The following is a 21,962-nucleotide window of genomic DNA, read 5'->3' as shown; positions in this document are numbered from 1 at the left end:
ACATAATTTAGGTAAAATTCCTCACTATTTCTAGTAATCAGTTCTGTCATGCAGAGCGGTGGTACATCATGATTACTCAGGGAAGCCTAGTCACTGGGACATCACACATTGGTCTTGGCTTGTTTTCCCAACACTGCTATCATGGGTAGAATTGCTCCAAGATTGACAACAGCAGAGAGGAGCTACGTGTCTGTTTGGGTGCAGCTCAAGAAATTGACCCTTTCCATACTAATAGGCTCCATGTCACCTGGCCTAAGTATCTCACCATGGCTGCCTGGCATGAAACTCACATCACAGTTGTCTCCAATTCACCTCCTGCATTCACATTTTAGAGCTTTACCTCTATTTTTTTTTGCACCTTCTGCTGCAGCAAACACATGTGAGGCAAAATAAAGACACAACTACAACTCCAGAATCTGCTACACTCAACCCATTTTCTCTTCCCCGTGTTTTTCTCACAAAAATAAGTTGGGCACAAAGCAGCCTTTCTGCTGATGGTCTTCAGGAGAGAGTAAACCAAACAAGCAATCACAGCACATTTTCTGTTGGCTAGAAAAATGAAAAATGGGAATTGTTCTTGCATCTGACATCATAAGGAAGTACACTGATAGTACTGTGATATCCACAGGCACAATTAATGACCTAATTCTCTTGATTCCCTGGTTTAATACATCCAGGCATTTCTACAGAGGGAGAAAAATAAGAATAAAATCACTAAAGGGTAATGGCAAAAATCATCATACAGAAAAATCATGAAGCAGCATGAAGCTGTAGGTGTTTCAGTTGTCTGAATTAAGTTCTGAGTTAAGTGACAGATTTCAACTAATAAACGTTTTGTTTAATCATTTAAGATACTGAAAATCTATTACTTCAGTCCTCAATCCAAGCAAGTTCTGAATTGCTAGCGTATAGCACAAGAAAAAAAAAAAAACAAACAGCTTTCATCACAGCCATAAATAGAAAAAAGAAGGAATAATTGTTTATTTGCTGCCATAGATCTTAAAGGTTAGGTTGAAAACACAACTACAGTTAGGAATAAATAGAGGACTTCAGTCTCCAAGGCCAGGTCAGGATCACTACAGCTGAAAGATACAAAGCCCACGTCAACAAGAAGCGTTCTCGCTGCTCTGCACACGTAAGAATTTACTGAATTTTCTGTGGAATAGATTTAACTCCTTTAACTTCCCAGCTCAACAGGGTATTTCAAGCTCTCACACATATGCCTCCATACATTTGCAGCAACAGCAAAACAGGGAGGTAGAATCAAATCAGAATGAATTAATATGCACTATGCAAGCAGTCAGTAAACGCTAGGAACAGCAAGCATCAGCAATCCACTGCTGTACATGAAACAGGTGCTTTTTTTTAATTCAGTGAAAATTACTAATTTACCTCATCAATATCAGAGCATATCACTCCATTCCCTGTGAATCCGTCAGGGCATGGGCCACACTGAATTCCTTCAGCTGTCTCCATGCACCTGACTCCCCTGAAGCAGGAACTTGTTTCACACTTGGGTTTGCTATGCCTAGGAAGCGGAGTTGGAAAATTCACCATTCCCAAACCTATAATGCAGAAAGAAGAGCAGTTTTAGCAATTGAGAGAAACATCAATCATGGCTTTCGGCTGGCAAATGTTCTGAAAAGATCCCCAGGATGCTGCTCAGCTGGGACTTCGCGTTTCTACACACTGCTACCAGCTGTGCTATGGCTGAAGAGATTTCATGCTGGCAACGGCCCAGCAGGGTGTTTCATCCCTAGATGCGGGAAATTAAGGCTGCTTTGTTAGGTTCCCATACTGCTCCTGGCTACACGTGGGGGCCCTCCTGCTAGGTCAGTCCCAGTACAGATCTATTGCCGGCCAGGACAGAAAACTGCGAAAGCCAGTGTCCTCAGATGACCAAAAAATGCTGAAGGGACTAAAGTTTGAAGGTACAAGGCTCTCTTCTGGGTATTTAGCAGCATCGCTACTTTGTAAGAAAAACAATGCCTTGATTTTATAAAAACATATCTGACAAGTACAGGGAACAAAGAAGCAACAGCTGGCAGCCTATGAATGCACACCTGGACATGTAAGCACACTCAGACAAACAGATACCAGCACTGTGCAAAGGAAAGATTTTCCAAGGCTCTGGCTGGTGTTGACACCCAGTACCAATGTGTGGACTACACCTTCGCATTTGTGCACGATTAAAGACTTTTTCCTCAGCACTAGCACAGTTTAAACTTGGTTGGAGCTCAACTCAATCTTGTTATTATGGATAGTTTGGAAGAAACAATCAAAAAGACATGGTACCTGTAAGGTCTTTTACTTCACTCACTGAGGCACTATTTTCTGTTTTTATACTGAGAGCACACGAGTCCTGCATTTGTGTAAAAGGGCCATGCTGTAGCATTCGGGAATATATCTCTTTTATTTAGTGAAAAGATGGACACTTTCTTTTGGATCTTGCTGCTGTTAACCAGTGACAACCTACAGAGAACCAGACTACTTCCAGACAGAGTACCTGAGATTTTCCTCAGACTGTCAGCTAGTGCAGAATATGATTCCTCAGTTGTTTTCCCACTAAGTCTGAAGGTTAGGCATTTGACAGTGTCTCCTTCCCTGAGAACATGTGGTACATCATCATGGCAAAGCAAGAACTAACAGCAATGTTAGGCAGTTCTGCTTGTTTACAATGTTTTTATAACCCTATTGAGGTATAAAAACTTTTTTTTCATCTGATAATCGGATTATTAGTAAAGCTTTTTCTCTAATGAAAATCTATTTTAAATTTGTGATCAACATATCTAAGAACTTTGGAAACAGTATTTTCTGAAAGTACTTAGATGCCAAGTAAAACTGATGTTAGTTTCTAAACGAATGTACATCTCATATAGTTTTCTTCTACAAGCAGTGCAGGAATACTCATACTCACCACAAGCTTGGCACTCAGCTATGGTATTTCTCAAAAAAGTTGTTTCCTTGACCTTAAGAATACAGAAAATAAACACTGTTTAGATACAGGTAGTTTGTATCTGGCTGAACCAGCAGAACCATTACAATTCTTCCTAATATGCCACTCAGACAACTCAAAATATATACATCATCTTGAAATCAGTTGCTCTTTGTACTCCATAAAGTTAAGAACAGTAGTAATGGTAACACTTCAGTTCAGTAGGTTTATGCTCAACAACAGCCATGCGCTTCTAAATCCAGCACTGAGAGCAAGCAGCAACTGGCACAAATTCATGTCCAATTCAGATATACCTGTACCAGGATCCATCAGGTTGTTTCTTCTCACTGTGTCATGCATCTGAGGCAATGAATTCAATGAAGAAGCTTACTGCTTACACATATTCTCCACTGACCCCACTGAAGTCACAAAGCTTGGGATATTCCACAACGAGGACCTTACACAGTACCTGTTGTTTGAGAAGGTCTTTCACCTCTCCCAGTATCTGGTTCATTTGCACCATCTGATTCATCAGTTGCCTATTAAAATCACCTGTAGGGAAACAGCAACAGAAGAATACACAATGAATAACACTTTTTCATTTGTCATTATTGTCTCTGAAATGCAAGATGGAAATATCTTGAAAGCCAAGAAGGCCACACACTGCTGTTAAGTCCTGTAGCTATGCTTAGAGCAAACACAGTATCTAATTTTAATTGTTACAGAGGGATTTACATGAACGAGATTCTGCTGGGCTGAACTGAACATTATGCCACAGAAACGACTAGAGAAGGCATGAACTTCTTTTTCACACAAAGAGACAATTGGTCTGATCTTTCCTACCCTTCTGTTGGCATCAAAACTGCTAAAATATAACAATAATGGCAATTAATGCCACCAGCCTGAGACCAGTAACCCTAAATGAAACCGCACGGTCACTCTGACCAAAACAGCCTTTTTAGTACCTGTGCAGTCACCTGGCTTCTGAAAGACTACTCACTGCTCTGCGCACTAGTTCCACAGTCACTTTTTCTTCCAGAAGAGTGCAGAAAACAGCTACTTAACAGGCTACAAATTCTCAGACAGTTCTCAATACAAAAAAAAATTAAAAAAAATCTGAGAATAGATAGATAAAAAGTTGCATCTGTAATGAACTATAGGAAAGGAATAGAATTGATCTACAATTTTCACACAGGATTCATATTTGTTAAACAAAATCAGTTTTGACCCAATGCCAGGAAAAAAACAAAAAGTATGTTTAGAACACTAGTCTGAGTTTGTAGCTCACTTAGAAGCTTCCAGCTTTCTCAAGCCAGCTATTTGTTTACTTCCTCTATTTGCTTCTCAAAGTGTATATGCCAAAACAAATGCAACAAATACCTGCTGATTTGCATTCCAAGCAGGCTGGTTATTTTGATATTATGTCCAACAGCTTCAGGGAGGTTTATTCATGTATTTCTTTGAGAGTATTGTAAGCTTGCACGAAAAATACTTTTCTTAATGTTAACCTCACTGTTTGGTACTTCAGAGCATTTCTCAGTGTTTGCAAACATTCTAGTGCAAATTGTACAATTCCACATATACTACTTTTTCTTCATTTCAGATTTTCTTACAGCAAGTGTAAAGACTCAGGAACAATCTATTCAAGATCTCACCTCTCTGAAAGTCCCATTCTTTTCTTATTTTTATCTGGAGAGGAAGCTGGTAAAAGTTAATATTATGAGTATTTCAGAATCCCATAAGAGAACTTAGCATGCAAGCTGTCAGATACTGGAGTTTGTTCTTGTTTTGTTTGTACTGTTTTTAAGCATAAAACAAGTCTTGGCATTTGATTGAAATCAACAAAAAATCTCAAGATTTCAGATGTTTCTTTGTTGGTCAACATTTGAATGAAAAAGCAGATCTATTTTTTTACACTTAAATTTGGCAGACTGTCCACTGTTAAGATGGACTAAACATGTTATACTGATATGAACTATGTGTCCCACTGGCAAATTTAGATAGCAAAGCATAAACAGGTGAGCAACAGTATTATTTTTTTCCCTCCTACATTTAAAGCTAAGTCCTACGGTAAGCCCTTCCAGTAGCAGAATGGCTGATGATTCATGGTAAAAACCTGGAGAGGTCCGTTAGGGTGCCGCTGGGACACAGCATGTTGTAAAATCTACTGGGGAGTGGCATTTTTCCTGGGAGCAAGCAGGGTAAGCCACAGGTACACACTGAAGGCATATGGTTATCCTGTGCTACTACACAGTCTCTCCCATAACTGTCCTACTTAAGTACTTCCCTAGTACAGCTAGTGTCTACGTCTGTATTTTGAGTCAGTAACAATCTACTGGAATAGCTTTCACAATAGCAGAATTGTAAAATCACAGTGTTGGAGAAGACCTCCAAGATGGAGTCCAACCATCCACCTATCACCATTATTTCCTCACTAAACCATGTCTCTTACAACATCTAAAACATGGTTGTCCAACCTTCTGGTTTGCTTGGGTCACACAGAGCAAACAGGAATTGCCTTGGGCCACATATAAAATATGTAACAAGTTTAATACATATAAGTAACATTTTAAAAAATGTATTTCTTATTAAAATATAAAAAATAGGGAGCAGCAAAATCATAAAACCAGTGTGATGACCTTGTTTTGAGAAACTGATAATGCGTCAGGCCAGTCCAAAGCCAGTTCAAAAACTCCCACTGAGTTCTCAATGTGTCCATCAGAAATTTTTTGATGAAATAATACCCTTCCTGTGCTTCATCCTTGACAGCAGTTGTTCACAGATGCGTGTACTACAAAAAGCAATTACATGAAGCAAGGAGTGACTGTGAAACGAGGGATATTCTCTCCCGGTAGGAGAGATCTTATTAAAGATTAGGAAGTAGACATGTTCAAATTTTTTCTTTGAGTTGAATGTCTCACTGCAACTCTATACATTCCATGTGAAAATTCGCAAGTAATGCATTTAAGTCAAATAAAAATAGAATTGCAAATACAAAAAAAAACAATGACTTTTTTGGAAATCTTGACACCTACTCTCAAATTCCTGCATCAAACTGTAAAGCATATTTTTCACTGTTCACAGGACTGTGTTCAGTCAATATATCAAAATGTATGAAATTATTTGCCATAATTTCAGCATGCCGTAATTTAAATTTCATTTGAAATGCTGTTGTTGTCTGAAACACAGCACAGTCAAGGTGATTTTCACCTCAAAGACACATGTTTAACTCAACTAAATGAGTGCTCAAGTCCATCAAAAATGCTATATCTATGAGCCACATTTAATCTTCATGTTCTGGCACACGTCCTCCTTTTGATTCCATAAAAGGACTTGATTTCTGTTTGCAAATCATAAAGCCTAAATTTTTTGCATTTTACCCCTACTTTGCCACCTTTCTTCAGATAAGTAAATGATGACCCCATAATCAGCAGCCATACTTCTAAGGAACTCTTAGAACAAGACCTTATGAAAATCAGAGTTTGATGACTTCTTACATGGCATTAACTGAAGTTTTTGCATATAGATTTTCTTGATGCCTGGTGCAGTGATATTTCATGAAATGTGAGTTACTGGTGTTAACTGCATCATTTTCTACTATTTTTTTTCTTTTAAGACCCTCCTTTTTACAATCATCACCAGGGCGCCACCTGTAGCTATACCAGATAGGTTGACAAAGGTTAGAGAAAAGTTTTTATTTTATATATTTAATTTTTTTTTAAATTATTTTATATATTTATTTTAATGGGTTTTTTTTTTAAGCCGTTTCAAACAAATCAACAAATTTAATTATGCCTTTCCATCTCACCCATTTCTTCAGTGACATTATATTTGTTATCAACACCTCTAATAGATGTAAGCTGTATCTGTAGCATCAGTACTTTGATTTATTATTGAAGTGTAAAACTTCAAATTAGCAGCTTTACTCTCTAAACATTTTTTGATTGCTGTTCCTATTTCTTCAGTCGACCTGGCTATAGACTGGTGAGACAAACAATATTCTAGAAACATCCATTTTTCTTTTCTAATCAGGACACATTATATCCATCATGCTTACCACACATTTGTTAACAAACCCACCATCAGGAAATGGTTTTGGTTTTTTTTTTGCAATCAGATCTGGTATCACACAACTAGTTTTTAATAACGAGTCCATTTAACTTTTTTTTTTAAAAAAAAAAAGTATTTTGTTGAGCTGACAGAATTCTTTCAGTTCCTCTATTTCGTCCTCATGAAACATTCCTTGATATGCATCAAATTTCGCAGCATGTTTCTGCATATAATGTCTTCTAAACTGTAATATTTGAAAACTGACAGTATTTCCTTGCAAATTAAGCATAATGTCATATAAGTCAGCACTGCACAAGCCCACGACAGAGCTGCCATCATGATGACTTGGCAGCAGGTGGCACATGCTGCAGTACAAGCTGTGCTGGGCCACATGCGGCCTGCGGGTTGGACACACTAGATCTAATCATTTTTTGAACACCTCCATGTATGGTGACTCAACCACCTCCCTGAGCAGTCTGTTCCAGCACCTGACCACTCTTTTGGAGGAGATATTTTTCTTAATATCCAGCCTAAACCACTCTGCTGCAACTTGAAGTCATTCCCTCTCATTCCATCACTGTTACATGGAAGAGGCCAACTCCCATCTCACCACACCCTCCATTCCGGTCATTGTAGACAGCAATGTCCCCTCTGAGCCTGCTGCCTTTCCAGAAGAAACAATCCCAGTTCCCTCAGCCACTCCACATAATACTTGGGCCCCAGATCCCTCATCAACACTTGAATTCAGAGAAGGATTTGAAGAACTACTGTCCACCTAAGTCCCTTCTTCATAAGCCTGAGGTTATGGCAGGAACCTATTTGCCCATATTTTCCTTGGATCTTGTATAGGTCCTTGGATCAGTTGGCCAGCTTCATTGCTCAGCTAATCAGATCCAGCAAACTGACACAAACACTTGGTTGTATGATTTCAGACCACTGAAATGCCTCACATATATTGTGCCTTCTTCTAGCTCTCTTGGGAGCTGATACTGGCTTAAGCACCCCACCACAGACTAATCCAGCAAAATTAGTCCTGAAGCATTGTTCAGAGAGGTTTTGGTTACTAAGCCAAAATTAGAAATCGGCTGTGACTGAGGGATGAACAGTAGTTGATTTCTTATCAGTCTGCTACACAAAGAAGATGCATACAGAAGTTACACGCATAACTACAGAGAGGCAGGTTTAAAATAAACAGAAGGAAATATCTCCTAACACATGTAATGAACTTCTTGCCAGAAGACAGTGTATTCAAAATCGGTCCAATCCATGGAAGAAAACATCTATCAAGTACAAAGACTCCAAAGCTCTCTTTACTACTGCTAGAGAATTTGTGGAAAACTACACTTCTCTCATATGCTTCTCCGTGTGTTGCCACGTTGTCTTTAACCATAGCTAGGTTTAAAAAAAACTCTTTAATTTGGTGCTACACACCAGTTTTTGTGTATTTATTTATTTAACATTATGCCAACTTCAGGCACCATATATGAACCAGATGTCCTCCAAAAGTCCATTCTGACATGATTTTTGTGATGCTAATTAAAAATAGCATACTGGTCTCATCTACTAAAACCAATGCATCTTGCACTTTATTTTCCTACACGCATGGAAAGCCTCAATTACACATTTCTCTTTTGCCCAATCATCATATTGTATGATATGCTATACTGCCTAATTGTTTCAGTCTCACATGCTGAGCACTAAGGAATGCTACTGCTATAGTAACGAGCAATGACCAGATGAACAGTCAAAATCATGCACAGTTTTTCAGGTCAAAAGCTCTCCTCCAATGATTTTGATTAATATGAAAACATGTTTTTACCAAAATATATAGGTATTACACACCCATGGAGGAAGTATTTACATTTCTGTTTTTCCTGGCTGAAGGTAAAATTGTGGTTATGTGACATATTGCTCCTGTAGAAGGGACAAAGTGTAAGGCAGCTGAGTTAATACTGCTGTTGGAATGTTTGCATCTATTCCTTCACTGGATTTGACTATAGAGACTTTGAATAAAATTGTGAGGGATTTTTTTCTTTAATATTAGGTTTAATATGGTACTAATTATGCTCAAAAGTTATGAACAGTATTTGAGCTCTAGTCCAAATAGCTCAGCCACACTGAAGGCAGACAGAGAGAAACAATACTTCTCTATATTACTACTGTTCATACTATTTATAATGAGAAAAAAAAGTGACAACTGAGAAAGCTTCAAATCTGCAATCTTGGAAATGTTGCTCAGAAAGCACAGAATTTTTCCAGAATAAATCACTGCATTACCCTTCCTGTGTATTTGTAAATCCCTGTTGATTTGCAGGAAATAAAAAAAAAAAAAGACTTTGAAAATAAAGCTGTGGGTTTTTTTTGTTCAGACATACATGTTGAGGAGCAAGAAAACAGAAGCGTGTGCAACAGGGGATTTATTTAGCTACAAGCCAAAAAAGATTTCATTCCAACTGCAAAGCACCGATTCCTCCATGCACATAAGATAGGCAAGATACTCTGACACAAACTGTGCATCTAGTCTCCCAGTGACATCAAATGTATTCTAACCTAAAGCAGCAGTGCCACAGGGTTAGGACAGAGGACAGGGAAGGACGAGAAAAAGAGTTTTTCATGAATCCTATTTCAAGCCTCAAACTCACTTCCACCACCACCCCCACCTTCTCCCCCTAGTCATGTATTTACATAAGTATAGTGTGAAGTTCAGTTACCTTTCAGTGAGAAAGTAGATTAAGGGACTAGAAAGTTCAGATAGGGCAGTCCAGCCCACGTTCACTGCACTGAGAAATCACGCTTGCCTGTCACATGGGACTGCATCCTGCCAGAGTGCATCCTTGCAGGAATCCCAACAGCCTCTGCCCCCTTTCTTTTCTCCCCGTTCCCAGCGCAGGCTTCACAATACATAGCACAGGAAGACAAGGAATTCATCCTGCATCCAATTCCCAGCCCAGCAGATGAACAAAAGTGGCAGATAGCTCGTGGCAGAACTATAATGGCTGGCTTGCATTGTTTCTTCCCAAATAGATGCACAGGCACTGTAACTGCTCCACCAGCATACCCTGAAGCCTCCTGTGCTCCTCCTCATCCCTCATCCTTACCATGCCCAGGACATTCAGGCGGCCAACAAAACCTGACACAAACAGACCACAATAAGAGAAGTATGGTCTTATGAAGTTATGCTGAAAAGCCACTTAATCAGACAGCCTCCTCTCATAGATTAACAGCACTTTGCATTATCACTAATTTGTGTTAACGCAATTATCGCGGTAATTTGTTTTCTCTCCAAACTGAGATATTTATAAAATATTCACAAAATATTATCGCGGATGCAAGTGAAGTGAAATAATTATCATTACTTCTCTATAGAGCTTATTCACATTTTTACTATTCACCACCACAGTTTTTGTGCACTAGTATCTGAATGAACTGGTTGCTGGCCTTACCAGTGTACTGAGGAGCAGATTCAATCTGTTGAAGAAAACAGTCTTGCAGGTTTCCTGCTTGGGCAAGTGTTCCTCCAGTTACCAGCTTCAGCTCATCCAGTGTATCCTGAAGTGAGAAGAAAAATGGAAAGCTCACGATTTGGATACAATGGTGGAAGTAACACGAAATATCAGAGAAAGATTAATTTTTTCATGGAGATCTCCGTTTCCTTGGCGTGCAGGGCTCCTATGCTGTCCCTTCAAGACCATCCATCACCATTTGAACTGTAATGAAATCTCAAACTTCTGCCTCACAGATTTTCATATAGTTGTGGTTTTATTTATTTATTTTTCCTCCCTACTATTCCAATTCATGTGATCTGACATACCAGGAGGTTCAGATTTTTTAGTTTATTTTTACATCTTCGGTATACAAAATTATTTTGTTGAACTGAATCCAAATAAACTTTTCCTGTCTCAAACAATTTTACATTCAAATCAGGAAAGCCGGCACCTTAGTGATTCCCAATGTTCAAGTCTGCAATGAAACAAAGCAAGGGTGTAGCCTGGGGGCAGAATGCATTTTCACCTTCTAATGCACATTTCACATTAGGGATGATGGAAGATGGTTGTGGAAGATACTGTTTAGCTTGGACTACTGATACAGAAATGATAGAAGGCTATGACAATCCCTGATTGGGAGAGAGAGAGAGAGAGAGGCAGAAAAGCTCTAATTGTAGTCAAACAGATGAAGTTTTGACATTCATCTACCACCACTTGAGTTGCCTCTTCTTTTGTCTTCTCAGTCCATGTGGATCACCATTAAAAGAAAAAGCACATGCATAGCCAAGAGCTCTTTTAAAATGGTCATGAAAGGCTGCATCTGTTGTATCGGCCAAGAACTTATAAAAAGTTCAGTCCCCAAGAAGTACTTCACATCAAAAGTAACAGAAACTGTGATTTTATTTTTTTAATAAGTTAAAAATTACATTTAAAATGAATAGCAGATTACTGGGTTCAGCGAAGCTGAGATTTCAGCTGTTCCCTAAGAAACTCGTACTTAAATTTATTTCAAAAGTCTGCATTCAGTAATCCAGAGGATCTCTACTGGTCCTTCTAAGTGCTCAGCCTCCTCCCAGAATTCCTGCTCACCTCTGGTTTCTTCAGGAAGGCGCGTAACTCTACTGCTGCTGATCTCTCCAATAGAGTTGAAAATGCTTTTGGCAGATCCTGAAGAGCACCTACTTGCAGACAGTCCAGATACAACTCTATTGTACAGAATTCCTGCTGTAGGCCACTCAGCCATAAGATGACAGCGTGGGGTTTCCCATCAGCCAGGTGTACGTTGCTAAAAATCACTGAGTTCAACCTCCCATCATTCTTCAGATAGCGAAGCATCACTGGCACAAAATACAGAGAATGACTATCAGAGGGTGACAAATAATCTATGATTGATCAAACAAAATTCTGTGGAAATCTGTAATGGCTCTGGTATTTTTCACTCATGCCAGCTTTGATAAATGCAGAAATAAATGCTAAGAATAAATGGGACGCTGACTTTTAGAACAGAAGCATCAGAACTCCTGTGCAGCTCCTGGTTTGTAAGGTAGTACAGAATGTTTTCCACTGCTTTCTCTAGGCTTTTTTTATAGACTGAAACAATAAAACACATCACCTTAAACTACATAACATTCTAGAAAAACGGTGATAAAGGTAACAGGTGTAGCTGACAGGTTGCTATCAATGCTCTTGCATGTATGCATCTCATAGACCTAGAAACATCCTGTAGCAGAAACGTACAGCTAGAAAATCAACTTCAGTGATGTTTATTGCACTCAGCAAAGCCATCTGACCGTGTATCCAAATGCAACATTAAAGCAATGGAAGAAAGTATAATTCTGAGTATGTAATCTGCATTTCAGAGTTTCAGGTCTTGCATTTTGGTCACAACAATCTCAGGCAACCCTACAGCCTTGGAAAGTGGCTGGAAGGCTGCCTCATGGAAAAGGACCTTGGTGTACTGATGGAAAGTCAGCTGAATATGAGCCAGCAGTGTGCCCAGGTGGCCAGGGAGGCCAGTGGCATCCTGGCTTGTATCAGAAATAGTGTGGTGAGCAGGACCTGGAAATAATCCTGCCCCTGTACTCGGCACTGGTGAGGCCTCACCTTGAGTACTGTGTTCAGTTTTGGGTACCTCAGTACAGAAAGGACATTGAGGTGCTGGAGCAGGTCCAAGGAAGGGCTACAAGGCTGGTGAAGGGCTTGGAGAATATGTCCTATGAGGAGAGACTGAAGGAACTGGGGCTGTTCAGTCTGGGGAAGAAGAGGCTGAAGAGAGACCTTATTGCTCTCTTCAAACACCTGAGAAGAGACCACAGTGAAAGTGGAGATGTTCTCTTCTCACTGGTGACAGGTGAGAGGATGAGGGGAAATGGCCTTAAGCTGGACCAGTGTAAGTTTTGGTTGGATACCAGGAAAAAACTTCTTTACAGAAAGGGTTGTTAAGCACTGGAATAGGCTCCCCAGGGAGATGGATTGAGTTACCATCCCTGGATGTGTTTAAAAACCATTTGGATGTGGTACTCAGGGACATGATTTAGTGGAGGGCTGTTAGAGTTAGGATAGTATGGTTAGGATGTGGTTGGACTTGATGATCTTTAAGGTCTTTTCCAACCTGACCAATTCTACAATTCTAAGGAGTCAAGCCACAGACCCTAGGTGCCTATGCAGCGAAGCACTAGCTCTTCTCAGCATCTGTCTCAAGTCACACAGAGTTGCCACTACTGCATCAAACAAGAGCTTACACATACTTTCACCTACAAGGAATACCTAATTGAAATGAGGACAATTAAAAATTAGGGAGACAGGGGAGCAAAAATGCTTTTATCAACTTCAGAAAGGCTGTGGTCTAACACTGAATTCACTCTATTCAGCTAACAAATTTTCCTATCAACTTTCCAGTACTAATATGCTCTCTGACGCTGTGATATCTCTGCCTGTAGCAGGCATATACCTAGTAACTCAAAGATTCCTCAGAATTTTTCTAATTGCTTAGTCTAGCAATTAAAATAACCCAGTTTTATACCAGCATGAATAGTGCAGAGTACATCTCTGTCTTTTAAGTCTACACTAGCACTAAAGCCTCAGCAGCTGTGATCAATATCAGGAATGTTTTTACTGTTCTCTATGTCAAAATGCTGCCAGTGCTGAGATTTCCGCAAAGGTGCATGAGGTCATCAGTAACTTGCTAAAATTTGCTGGCCAGCTCAAAGATCTGGCAAGATAAGAGTATGTTGCAAGCATTTTACTTACGTAAATATTATGCATGCTGCATCATAAAATAGCAGGGTCTTTGGATCTAGGACTTGTATTCAGAGTGACCAAATGCAGCATTAAGTTAGAGAAAGGAGGAGGAGATGGCGGCAGGGCTCTGAACAGACCCTGCCAGAACAGTTTCAAGACAAGAAGCAGTCTGGCTTGGATGAAGGATAAAGTATTCCTTCCATAGCCAAAGCCAAATACCCATCTGGTAAACTAGAGTAGGCTCTGAAGGGAGATTTTACTGGATCACAGCCTCTGTACAATTTAACCCATCCAAGACCCTGAATTCATTTTTACTGCTATGTCATCTTAACACTGACATTCCTGCGAGTAAGCATCTCATCTGCACTGTTTAAGAAACATTTGATGGAACTACTAATCCTGACAGTAAATAGGGATCACTTCACTGACTAGTTAAATTTTATCAGTTTTATGCATTTACTAATGTTTATTCCAGAAAGGATCTGTTCAAAAATGATAAGCAACCCAGGGACTCTATTTGCAATTTGACTCCAAAAATACACTAGACAAAACGAGTTAAATTGACCAGCAATTCCTTAACTCATGCACGTAACAATCCACTGTGCATCAATAAGACTACAAAAAGGTGACAGAGCTGAACCATTAACATAAACTCAATGGATACAATGGCAAAATCTCCCTCTCAGTGGCACACTATGTGGATATGTCAATCTCGAGCCAGGTAAGACTTCAATATGGACTTTGCAAGTCAAATGGAAAAGAAAAAATCTCATATTAAATGCATGCTTTAAAAAACACTTCATATTATATTTACTATCAAGTTTACCACAACAAAAATGAAACATCAGCAAACCATGAGGAATGCAGCTCACAAATAAACATGGCACTGTAAAAGGTAGACAAAAGCTTGGTTTGGGCTACTCAGATGAGACTTTACCATGCAGAGGTGCACACATGTACCCTCAGTATATTTAGAAGTTACACTTTGATAAGACACCAATCTTGGTTCACCACTGAAGTGATGATCTCCAGCCTTGAAAAGATCAGAAACAGCTCCCACACTCCGTACTTTCAACTTGCTCGATGATCTCCCAGATGTGTTTTCATTGACTGTATGAAGTAGCCACAGGGGATACCAAACACTACCCCAGACACTACCAGAGAAATTGCATGTGAAATCACTGTGAAACACTGTTAACTACTCACTCAGGGCCATACATCTCAAACTGGGTGCACTAAAATAACAAGGAAGTGAGGACACCTCTGTGAAACAGACTTGCCTCTCTTTGATCCATCACCCCTTCACCACACATAGGTTACAAGACTCCTGAAACTACCGAAGGTAAACACAGCACTAGTCACCAACAGTACAAATTTCTGTGCGTTGCTCATCTGTATACCACAAGCCTGTCACAGGCACTTCTCAAATACAACACTAGCATACTGAGGACAAAACTAAAAGAAACCACACCAAGTCTGTTAGTTAAAGTACATCAGTAACTGCCAGGAATGTGGATATTCTTGCAAATCAAGAGTGTGATGAGATCAAAATTATTTACACACATGAATACATGCATTAGTATTTCTAGATAACATTTACAGGCATAATTGTGTGTGCATGTGTGAATGGGAGGGACAGAGAAAGTATGCATGATACATCACTTATTTAGCAATTAAGTAATAAGGAACTGTACTACAGTTACTGATGCAACTGTAATACCTCATGCACTCTCAACAGACACATAGAGAATAAGGCTTTTTCTGCTGACTTCAGAAGGATTTTGTAAGACATGACAAAAAATGTCATTATTTTAACCTACTTCACTGCATTTTCCAAATAAAACCTGTACTTTTATTCAGCATATAGAATAGTTTTCCTACATCTAAACTTAAATTTTTCAGTAGAGTTTCTCATAGCTAGGCTTAGACAGCTTTCTGACTACAATAGGCAACAGCAAAAAGCAGTGGCAAAGTCAATAGAGCAACAGTAACTTACATCACTTGGTAATTTTTCACTGTACAGCAACATTGCGATACATTTTATAAATATGGACATGGTCTCTCTGTTTCTAAAAATGTGCCCCAGTTTTTACTCTGATTTTTAATGAACCAATTTCAATAAATTAAGAGCAAATTAACCAAAAAGTCCTGTAAATGCTAGGAATGTTTGTCCTGCATAGTCACATTTAACCTCCAGGGTTAACAAGAGCGAGCCTTTCATATGCATGAGGTAGCATGTGCGTGTGTCCCTCACATTCCTCAGTAATAAGAACCAGTGATTACCCTTCAGGGGAAGAAGAAAAGAAAGAAAAACAAATTGATTCCCTTTTCTGATATTTCTTCCCCACCCCTCTTCCCAGCTCTGTGATACCAGCTGACTGTGGAGTCTGCTTCCCCGGCCAGGAGAGCGCAGCACCCTGTGAGCTGGACAAAGCAGCAGAGCTGGAGGATGTTGCCAGCATTCTTATCTTGCGAGGTGGCAACATGCAACAAAGAATGACCCAAGCATAAAGGTTGATCACATCATTTTCCAAGTTCTTCTGTGACATACCAATAAGAATGGACCCAGTCCTAGTTTTCCCCTACTTAACACAAACAACTCACCTTTGTTCATCCGTCCCATTACTGTAAACTCAAAATACTGCTTGTCATCAACTGGTGAATATAGGCCAAATATGGTGACTGTGCTCTTTGGCTGCAGTTTGAATGCTGAAAGCAAGAACACTTCATTCAGCATAGGATCCCCAAGTGCTTGTTGCAGGAAGCTTGTTACCTCTCTCTTGTTGGCATACGAAAGAAGATCAATAACTGAAAAATAAAACAGTTTCAACAGTAGTTTAAATACAATGAGCTGAGAACAATGTACTGTGAAGCCAGTTCATCCACTATTGAAATGTTGGAGAAGGCTTCAAGGAGATCTCACTGAAGCCTTCAGTACATAAAGGGAGATTCCAAACAAGACAGAGAGCAAGACTTATTCTGATAGCGACAGGTCAAAGTAGAACAGTTTTAAAGTAAAAGAGGGGAGATTTAGATTAAACGTTTGGAATTTTTTTTTCATTCAGAGGGTGGTGAGGCCCTGGCACAGGCTACCCACAGTAGCTGTGGATGCCCCATCCCTGGAGGTATTCAGACTCGATGGGGGCCCTGGGCAGCCTGGGCTGGTGGGTGGCAACGCTGCTCACAGCAGAGGTTTGGAACTGGATGATCTTTAAAGTCCTTTCCAACCAAAGCCATTATGCAATTCTATTCTATGATAGTTTATTAAAACAGAAATATTTAGTCTTCAAAATGATGTTCTCAAATACTTTCTGGTAGATCTCTTAAGGTTTTTTTATCTTTTGAGATACACTCCAATATGAAAGCTTTTCCAACTATTCCCTCTTTCATAAATTAAAATCCAGCATCAAAATTTTCAGAGAGATTTCTGGTTTGCTTATTCTAGGAATTATTTTGATGGCATTTGCAGGGCATCAATTAAAGTGCCAAAGAACCAGGTAAGTAATATGATATTCATAACCTCCTTCTCACTTCACTGACATCTCAGATGATATATTATATAAATAAAACTCATTTTCCCCTCTGGCACAGATAACGAAGACAGGTCTGACAAAAAGTAAAAAAACCTAAGGCAGAGTGAAATCTATTTCCAATTTTTCTTTTTAATTTTTGCATGGTGCAGCAGCAAATGGTTTAAATACTATACTACTAAGTATGCCAGCCCTCTTAATGGCCTTAAAACAACAAGCTAGTTTTTCCTCAATGTTTCTAAATCCATGATGTCTGCAAATTCAAACTATTCTACTAAGAAACCTGGTGATCTCCCATTGGAGCCTACTGCTGTCAGAGCAGTATATATATTACAGCCTTTCAGGGAAGACTAATAAACGACTACACACAAGCATTATTTAAATATATAGGCATATATAGCCATTGCACACCACTATCACTCCACAGACAAGGCCATCCTTACGTGACAGTGTTTCCATACACCACTAGATGAAGGAGACTCAAGAGCAACCATAGCACAATCACACATGTACATGGTCCTACCCACAGCCACGCAGTAAAGCCTGTTCACTCAAATGACAGCCTCGGCTCATGCTATTTCCACTGATCGTTCTGAAGCATCCACTCATTTGGACACTGATGTCATTTCCAAACAAAGAGATGCCTTTCCCTTCACCTCTCAAAAGCAATGAAATCTAGATCATAGCTCATGTCTAAAGCCTTACTGACTCCAACCCTTGTGGCTCTGCTGGCGACTTCCATTACAATATGCAGAAACAATGAGGCACTTGACTTGCATGCATTTGTAATGCTGTTGTCAACAAACATCTGAGATTAACTTGTCAAATTCCCTTTCTTTCACAGTTCAGACTAACAAGCATCTTAGGACAACCACTGCTGCCACTGAAACCAGCAATGGCAAAAGGCTGAGTATTTTATCAGTTTTGATCTACACAAAGCAAAGCAGCTGGTCAAGCAAAAAAATGAAATGTAACTCATTGATCTATACAACAATATTTGGAGGTAATAACTATTTTTAAAATACAACTGGATCACTGGAATACAGTACTGAGGTCTCTTACAGTGAAAAATCACATTTTTGTCCAGTCCTAGGTCTGCTTGCTGACTTCATATCAAACATCAAACTATTGCTAAAACAACTATTAACTATGACAAAACTTCTGTCTAACCTGATGGAAAAATTATTGGATCTCTTTAAATTTGTATTTATAAATGAGTACTCAAATTGGTTTGTTTAATATTTGCATTCCACAATCCTTCAGCAGCGCACTACTGAACTCTCTCTTGAAGTACCTTCACAAATGCATGTGTCAGAATCTATCCAATCATGTCAACTACATATGTGTCAGCAGAAGTGCACAGAAAATCAGTGATGCTGTGAAAATTCATTCTCCATCCTTAGGAGAGCTAGCAGGTACTCTTAGACCTCACAGAGACAACTTCTTTCATGTCCCACTCAAACAAGAAAGATCTACAAGGATTTTAGATTTCATTTTTAAGGAGAATCACATATTTTCATTCCACTCCTAGAAAAGAGAGACTTGAAAACAAACTAATAGGACAGGACTGCCAAAGCTGGAAGGCACAAAAGCATCTGGTTTCAATAAGTGCACTAGGAGGGAAGACTTGGGCATGCCTGTAAGCACAAGTGCATGCATGCATTCCCACCAAGCTGAAACGAGCCCACTTGTAGCATAGCCCAGGAGTCTTCTCCCTTCTGCTTTCCCTGATTCGTTCTTTTGCTGTTTAAAGGGACCTGCTCAACCTCCCATGAAAAAGGCGTACGATAAATAGCAGCAATCCACTCTTTGTAGATAGGTCCTAAAACTTCAATACTTAAGGTAGGAACTAAAATATATAACAGAAAGCCTTAAGGAGGGGTGAGAATTAAATCAATTACAGAAGAGAGAAGAGCGCACAAGACAAAAGATTTCCTCCTTATTTCTGCTGACACAGTACACCAGCTTTCAGAACCCTTCCAAGGTTCCTCACCAGTCACAAATATCCATAGCCATATATATGAAAACAGCACTACTGCTCGATGCTTCCCAAGATGGTTGATGACACTCTGGTCAATGGGAGTGAAGCCCAGACTCTGATTTTGAAGTGAAGGAATATCAGAGGACGTGAGTGGGGTCCTTCCCTGGCTGCTGCCTCCACTAAGCTAGAAGTCTGCCTTTTGTTGAACTTTTTTCTGCCTTTTTTCTTAAACAACACTATTCTCAGAAATACTTTCAATCAAGAAGGACTTTAACAAAGAAAACACAACTAAATTAACTCCTCTTGTAGACCTTCTTCACATGCCAAAGAACAACTGATTAAAACGTCAAACACCATTCCGCAGGACAGTGGAAGCTTAAGTCACCCGAGAAGCAGCGCAGCAGCTTTACACCTCCCAGAGCAGCACGAGTGTTAGAGCTACACGCAGCTGCCGAGCGGTGCTCTGAAACAAAGCAGGTGCTGGCTCACTGCGTCCATAACGCTGCCGTACAGAAGCAACCTTTTTTCCTACTCGAGTCCTACTTCACACAGTGGAGTATTCTCGACGAGTTTCTATAGCTCAGCACTTTACCTCTCACTTATGAGAGTGCATCTTGCAGTGCAAAGCACTCTTCGGATGTTCACGGTCCCCACAGAACCAGGCTGCTTTCCGACGACGTTAGCGGGCGAAGAATTCGGCTGAGGGATCAGCGAAGCCGCGACCCCGAGGCGGCAAAGCGGGGCCGGAGGCGGCAGGGCAGCGCTGCCCGCTCCGCTCCTCCCGCTGCGGGCAGCTGCCCCGACTTTTCTGCTCAGGGCAGCCCCATCCCAAACCCGCCACCACCTCTATGAAAAATGATGGAAAAAGAAGAAAGCTCGCTAAAGCGGAGAGGGGCGGCGCAGGGCCCTTACCTCGAGGCGCGGGCGGCACAGCACGGCCCGGGCAGAGCTGCAGGGCAAGGGGCAGCAGCAGCAGGGCGGCGCCGCGCTCGCACCCCATGGCGGCCGCGGGCCGGGCAGCGCGAGAAGACGGCGCGCCACTCCGCTCTGCTCCGGGGCCGCGTTTAACGGGGGCTGCTCCGCGTCCGGGGAGGGACGGGGCCGGCGGCAGGCCATTGGCCCGGGGGCTGGTGGGGGCTGAGCCGGGGCAGGGCGCAGCTGTCTGAGGTGGCACAGGTGGCTGCCGTGCGGGGACGTGGTCTTTCTTCGAATTTAGCTGCACCGGTTTTTTGTAGCTAACGAATGCCGTTGAAAGCTGTCGTGCGGACTGCAGTGCAGAGCAAACCAGGTTTCACTGAATCGTGGAATCGTTAAAGTTGGAAAAGATGCCTCAGATCATCTAGTCCACCTGCTGACCCGCTCCCACCATGCCCCCTGAATCATGTCCCTCAGTGCCACATCCACACGTTTCTTGACCTTCACCACCTTTTTGGGCAGCCTGTTCCAATAGCTAACCACTCTTTCTAAGAAGTTTTCTCTAATATCCAATCCGAACCCCTCCTGATGCACCTTGAAGTCATTCCCTCTTGCTCTATCACTGTCACCGGGGAGGACAATGCCCACCTCACCCCAACTCTCTTCGGTCATTGTAGAGTGCAGTAAAGTTTCCCCTGAGCCTCCTCTTCTTGAGACTGAGCAGTCTGGTTCCCTCAGCCACTCCTCATAAGACTTCTGTTTCTAGAAGCCTTATGTGAGGAACATGGAGTCTGGCATCTGCCATTTCTCTTAGAGTTCAGGGATACTGGGAGAGCTCAAACCAACAGACCTGGGGTTACTAGAAAAGGTTGCTTGTGTTAACAAACCCCTAGGCCTCAGGACTTGAAATCAAGTTCAGTTAAAAACAAACAACAATAACAATAACAACAAAACCCCAGCACTTTAGCTCTCAACTACGTGCATTTTCAGTACTTGATGTACTCCCAAGATTTAATTATTCAATTTTCTGTCCTAGAAGGTCCCAGTTTCAGCTCTGCTGACACTGAGGAAGAAAGACACAAACAAGTGAACCCTCTGAGGTTGTGCTGCCAGTCTGCTCTGTGTCCTTTGGAAGCCACCCCCAAAGCAGTGCCCCTCTGCACCTTGCTTACCAGAGACCCGCTGACTGCTGGGTGCTTCTCCCACCAGGGGCTTGCAGCACGCGACAGGCTCCCAACATGCTGCCCTCCCCTCCCCATCCTGTGTCTCTCCACTCACCCCAGCCCACAGACAAACCTCTGCCACATCAGAAGCAGTTCAGGGAGCTGTGGCTGCTCCCCTGCCAGCTTGCAGCCCAGTGCACAGCTGGAATAGCTGGAGATGTCTGATATCATTTACATCATAAAAACAGGAGCAACAATAGCAGGAAAAATTTATGTTAAATGAGCAAAGTGGTGTTGATTAATGTTCAGCACATCAGGCATAGCATACAACTAATGAGGAGGACCACCTGTGTGCAGGGCAAGACACAACGTGCTGCAGGGCTGAGGTTGCCAGCATACAGGGAAGGGGAGGGTGGGCTGGAACAGCCTGTGGCTGCGCAGGGTGCAGGCACGGTCTCATCTTCAATGTGGCTGCAATGGGATTCCCAAATACCTTCTGATGGCCTGTAGTTGCTTGCTCTTGAGATACTCTCCCACACGGTACATCCTCCATACCACAGAACACCCATACTTGTCTGTATGTGTGTTGACCCAGTCCTTCAGTTGCACATCTTTCTTTGCCTATTTGGAGGCTGCAGAGTGCTTCCTTTGTATTGAGTGTAT

General features: G+C 41.1%; 1 protein-coding gene across 1 annotated transcript in view; it reads right to left on the bottom strand.

Annotated features, from left to right (window-relative positions):
• The window catches only part of THBS4 (thrombospondin 4), a 38,065-nt gene extending 17,896 nt beyond the window's left edge, over nucleotides 1-20,169 (bottom strand). The window contains exons 1-7 of the mRNA XM_042875219.1: nucleotides 20,134-20,169; nucleotides 16,315-16,518; nucleotides 11,560-11,807; nucleotides 10,429-10,534; nucleotides 3,405-3,487; nucleotides 2,918-2,969; nucleotides 1,393-1,565 (exon numbers count right to left, since the gene is read on the bottom strand). Coding sequence (XP_042731153.1) covers nucleotides 1,393-1,565; nucleotides 2,918-2,969; nucleotides 3,405-3,487; nucleotides 10,429-10,534; nucleotides 11,560-11,807; nucleotides 16,315-16,447 — 795 coding nt within the window. The 5' untranslated portion in view covers nucleotides 16,448-16,518; nucleotides 20,134-20,169. The remainder of the gene's footprint in view (nucleotides 1-1,392; nucleotides 1,566-2,917; nucleotides 2,970-3,404; nucleotides 3,488-10,428; nucleotides 10,535-11,559; nucleotides 11,808-16,314; nucleotides 16,519-20,133) is intronic.
• Nucleotides 20,170-21,962: the final 1,793 nt, after the last annotated feature.

Source organism: Lagopus leucura, unplaced genomic scaffold (genome assembly GCF_019238085.1).
Source record: "Lagopus leucura isolate 7727_CA_CO unplaced genomic scaffold, USGS_WTPT01 Super-Scaffold_100014, whole genome shotgun sequence".
Lineage (NCBI taxonomy): Eukaryota > Metazoa > Chordata > Aves > Galliformes > Phasianidae > Lagopus > Lagopus leucura.
Note: the sequence above shows the minus strand (reverse complement) of the source record. Positions and strands in the feature narration are given on the sequence as shown.